Source organism: Coptis chinensis, chromosome 1 (genome assembly GCF_015680905.1).
Source record: "Coptis chinensis isolate HL-2020 chromosome 1, ASM1568090v1, whole genome shotgun sequence".
In the NCBI taxonomy this organism is placed as follows: domain Eukaryota; kingdom Viridiplantae; phylum Streptophyta; class Magnoliopsida; order Ranunculales; family Ranunculaceae; genus Coptis; species Coptis chinensis.
The window spans coordinates 42,366,577-42,371,212 of record NC_141456.1 but is presented as its reverse complement, the minus strand read 5'-3'; the positions used below and the strand labels follow the sequence as shown (position 1 = coordinate 42,371,212).

Sequence of the window (4,636 nt, the reverse complement as noted above, 5' to 3'; positions counted from 1 at the left end):
TAGGGAACAATAAACCCATTGCCATTCACTCCATTGGTGCATCCATGACGATCCTGAAAAGGACAATGGACATGTTTCTTAAGGGGTGGGGCACAGACCCCAAGAAGTAACTGAGAGGGCGAGACCTTTCTTCCCTCTCATAGCCAAACCCCGCAATCAGGTCAACAAAACCCCAAACCAAACAAATCCCAAACTATACATATCCCATACCCTAAAACCCGTCCAACAACAACACACAAAACCCAATACAGACAAATCCCAAAACCAGTCCAACAAACAAATCCAAAACCAAATACTGTCAGCAGTTCAACTTATTGGCGGGAAATTGGTTGTGAAGTCTTCGGTTGCAAAAACAGACAAGAAAAGAGGTGGCATAGGTTAATAGAGTGTTTTGTGGTGCTACTGGAGGTGGAAGAACCCAATGAATTTGAAGTTATGGTGGAGGTTGGATTGTGGGGGTGGTACTGGCGGTGGGAATGTGGACAAGGTGGCTGAAGGCTAATAAAGGCGGTGGAGATAGATGGCGGCGCAGTTAGAGATGCGTGTCCAAGGTGGTCGGGTCTATTTTTGGCAAAGATGGTGGTCGGGTGTTATGGTGGAGGTGGAGGTAAGAGATGGTGGTGGCAGTGCAAGATATATATGGTGGCGGTGGTGGGATGTGGGAAAATGATGGTTGTTGATAGAAGATGGTGGTGCTGCAATAAGTGGTGGTGCTGCGATAAGTGGTGGAGATGGTGTTGGATTTCGGTGGTGGAGGTGGTGCTGGAATTCGGGATAGAGAACAGTGGAGATCGGTGGGGAAATGGGAAAGATGGCGATAGGCAGACAGTGGTGCCGGTGGTGTGACAACAGTAACGTCGGGTTTTGGATCGGTGGTAGAGAGACGGTGGAGATGGTGGAGGATTGGTGGTGGGGTGGCAGCAACAAGTGGGTGCTGGAGGAAGGGTGCAGTGGTGGAGTGAGGTGCCGCACGAGTAGTGCAGCGCTGGAGAAGAAAGGTCGGGTTTTTCTGGAGAAGAAAGGTGCGGGTTTTTTTTTTTTTTTTTTTTAAAATGTTAAGGTTAGTCAAAATTAAGTCATAGATTTTTTTTTTTTATTGTTTTTATTACACTACGTATAATAACTTTTTTCAATTGTGTTTTTCTATTTGCAATTATTAGAATTTTTCGAAAAAATTTGCTTTTTAATTCACATTTTGGTCTGTACGATTTAATTTTACTAGGTAGTTTGTTTTTACAGAGCGGAATCAGACAAAAGCAACATGAAAATCCATTGTCTTAATAGTCTTTTACTTGATTTCTTAAAGAGGATGGTTGATGTTAGTCTGTACAATGAAGGTGGTGGCTGCTTTTCAGCTGGAAGTATTACAACAACTCTATGACTTGTACCTTGAGTTACTTCAAAAGTACAGGTAAAGATATTAATTATCATCTCTCAGAATCCAATACAATACTAATGGGGTTATATCATTAGGTCAAACTGTCAATGGACTATTAAATATAGACTTGTTTGTGTGTATATCATTTGAAACTCACTTTAAGGTTACTGGTGTCTATTGAATATTTATGATTGTTTACATAGATTACTGATAACAAAAGTTCATCCTGGATTTGGTTGATATTTCTCTCTTTTTCCCCATGTCTAGAACCTACCGTTTCATAAAAATGAAATTGAGTTCTATAAATTATTTTATTTCAGCTAATCATTTACTAGTTTAGTTACTTGCAGGGCTGTAAACATTAAAGCTAAGTCCTCTGAAGACAAGGAACATGACATAAGTGAGCTCTCATTTACTGAGCTGAGAGATAAAATTCTAGCTCTTGATCCTCTTGACAAGGACTTAGTGTTCAAAGCCAATCAAGCAGAGGAAGACTTTTGGAGGAAATCAGAAAGATGTGGAGTGGGTTGGAATGATGAGATTTTGGGGTTCGATTGTGGTGGTCAACAGTGGGTCTCAGAGACTTGCTTCCCTTCTGGAAGTTTGGCAAAACCAAGCATGCAGGACTTGGAAGTCTTGCTTACATGTAAGTTTTCTCCACCCCTAAATCTAAAATATATTCGATTTACTATTTCTTGTTGTTTTGTTTTTGATTAATTAGTTAGCTTATTTTTTGTTAAATTTGGTTTCAATTGTTTGTTGAGGTTTGGGGTATGTCGGGTTTTAATTTAATTTGGGGATTTTTCAATCAAAGGTCGGTTTTGATCTGCTTTGTTAGAGATTTTCAATTAATTTCAGTTCTGATTGTTTGATGAGGTTTGGGGTTATGTAGGCACTTATTTGACTTGATTGTGCGTGAAAATTTGTGTTTTTGGAATATGAGTTTGTATCGATAACCACGCACAAACGAATACTGACGATCATTTTTCCTGCAAATAGAATTAATTATGATAAGTAATTTTGATTTTTGTGTGTGCTGCTATTGTGTCTATTGTATTAGCTTGAGTAGATCATAATTTGATTGAATTGGAGCCGGGGCAATTGTTTACAATCTCTGAGCTTGAGTGTGGTTGGTGACTTGGTGGTGTGATGTTTGTCATCTTTATGGATTTAGTTATCTTGTTAGAAGCTGGGTGATGAGCCTTTTAGAGGGTGAAGTACTTAAAATTGTACACATAGAGGTGGTATATGTAGTTGTTCTAAGATTATTATTATCTTGTGAATTTCCAATGTACATGTTTGATGTTTGGTTAACACCACACTATTTTTTTTTCCCGCTAAATACACTACATTGTTTTGAGTTCACATTCTCACGTAAGGAAGTTGAATGGTTAATTTTTATGTATATATGTATTGGCATAGTTTATTTTAAGTTTGTTTGTACTAAGATTGTGAGGAGACTAAAAGTGGTCATTGTGACTTGATGTTGGTACGATATATATGTGCCCATGTAATGATATTGTTATGTAAATAACAGTTTTACTACTGCTTACTAGTTAGAACTTGTTTGTGGCCTACTCTCTTACAATAGCAGTTCATTTTCCTTCGAATGTGTCCCCTTTTCCATGCTTGATCTACATTTCTGTTCCATTTTCAGTTTCAACTTTACTTGGGCTAAATTTTATTTGTGTAGTTTGATGCTTCCTTGATCACGATATCTGATTAGTAAAATGTTGGTTTGTGAGATTTAATTCCTTCGATGCTTTTATGTACCTTTTCCCTGGAGCATAATTGCGCAATTGTTTGCTGCAATTTTAAATGGATTTTTTTTGGTGTTGCTAATTTTGACAGGTTGATTGGGGATCACCCAGTACGGATTTTTGTGTTACAGTTCCTGGTAAAGGGATTTGCTAAATTGGTTTATTGCACAAGGATTCTACAACTCTACTTGATCAAGTAAATTTTTCCTTTTGATATTCTACCTTTGGATATTGTTTTTGCCAGTTTGATTTTTTGCTAATGTTGAATCCAAGTATTGCAATGCATGGGTAGTTGATATTGTCCCCTAGCCTACTAGACAAACTTGGCTATTGAGTTTTGAGATGGAGTCAGTGATAAAAGCTTACTTTTCTTGTTGGTTATAGTCTACTTATGAATAACTCATTTTTCCAGTCCCGTATTGTGCTTTTAGAACCTTGTTGTCAAAGACTATCTCTTGTAGTGGAATCAGGTCAACAATCCTAAAATCCCAATTTGTGTATGTGTTAATGCAAGTATTAATTATGTGTAGTGCCCACAACAAGGGGGAATTGTATGCGGATATTATGTATTGCGCTTTTTGCGAGATTTAGTAGAGGATCCTAGTCCACCACTCAAAAGGAAGGTGACTGTAAAGTAGCATTATTTTTTATATAGTCTTAGCTATCTTATAAATTTGTGCATGTGTAAATATGGTAGACAATGCATTGCCTGCATTATTCATTTTCATAATATTTATAATATATTTTTCGTCGAACAGGTATTGGAGTTCTCTACCAAGAAGAGTTACACCACTGAAATAGATGAAGTTTGTCTTGATTTCATCGAGTTTATCCAACAATTTATCTGAGTAGTTAATTTGGGTAAGTGGGCTTCCATATTTTCCCTTTCTTTATGTATATTTACTTTTCGTATCAATTTTTTTTTCTTACTTGTGCAATATACCCTTCTTGATTCACTTGCTTTTTAATTTTATATACTAGTCATAGTGGAATGACGATTTCATGATATGATGCAGGTGTATGGATCGATTAACAAATGAATAGATGGCAGCTAGGTTTTTTGGTGTTGGAAGTGCGCACAACAAGCTAAGATATTGCTAGGATAGTATTGGCGCTATGTAGTTTTTTTTTTTTTTTTTTAATTGTGATTCTTTTGGTATTGGAATGACTTTTTTTGTTGGGAGTCAAACTAGATGATAAATACTTGGTTTGATCGATGAAATCAATAGAAGTTAATTGTTTTGTTGTTTCTTTCTTCTCGAGTGGATGTTGTTTATGTATCATAAAGTAGGTTAAAGTGATTTTGGTTGTGATGTTTTGATAAATATATGTGGATGTTGTTTCTGTCATAAAGCATGTTAATGGGATTTTGGTTATGATGTATAGGATGCAGGTTGAGAAATGAATACGATTGAATACAAAAATGAGAAAAAGTTTTTTTAAAAAATTATTTTCATTTGTCTCACTTTTGGAAAAAGTGACATAGTATCTATTAAAA

General features: G+C 36.4%; 1 protein-coding gene across 1 annotated transcript; it reads left to right on the top strand.

The window, feature by feature from the left end:
* The first annotated feature begins 811 nt into the window (after window positions 1–811).
* LOC147524088 (uncharacterized) lies at window positions 812–4,382 on the top strand. The gene is made up of 5 exons (XM_086573577.1): window positions 812–1,022; window positions 1,324–1,411; window positions 1,714–2,024; window positions 3,250–3,334; window positions 3,897–4,382. Exons 1-5 carry the CDS (start codon window positions 812–814, stop codon window positions 3,937–3,939), a joined length of 738 nt encoding a protein of 245 aa, XP_086429703.1. The 3' UTR covers window positions 3,940–4,382.
* Window positions 4,383–4,636: the final 254 nt, after the last annotated feature.

What these genes read in the sequence shown, in the direction of transcription:
- LOC147524088 (XM_086573577.1), top strand. Translation starts at nt 812, where the DNA reads ATGGCGATAGGCAGACAGTGGTGCCGGTGGTGTGACAACAGTAACGTC. An exon ending in GGTTTTTCTGGAGAAGAAAG is followed by an intron (nt 1,023 to 1,323) that starts GTGCGGGTTTTT and finishes GGTTGATGTTAG; the next exon opens with TCTGTACAATGAAGGTGGTG. An exon ending in CTTGGAAGTCTTGCTTACAT is followed by an intron (nt 2,025 to 3,249) that starts GTAAGTTTTCTC and finishes GGGATCACCCAG; the next exon opens with TACGGATTTTTGTGTTACAG.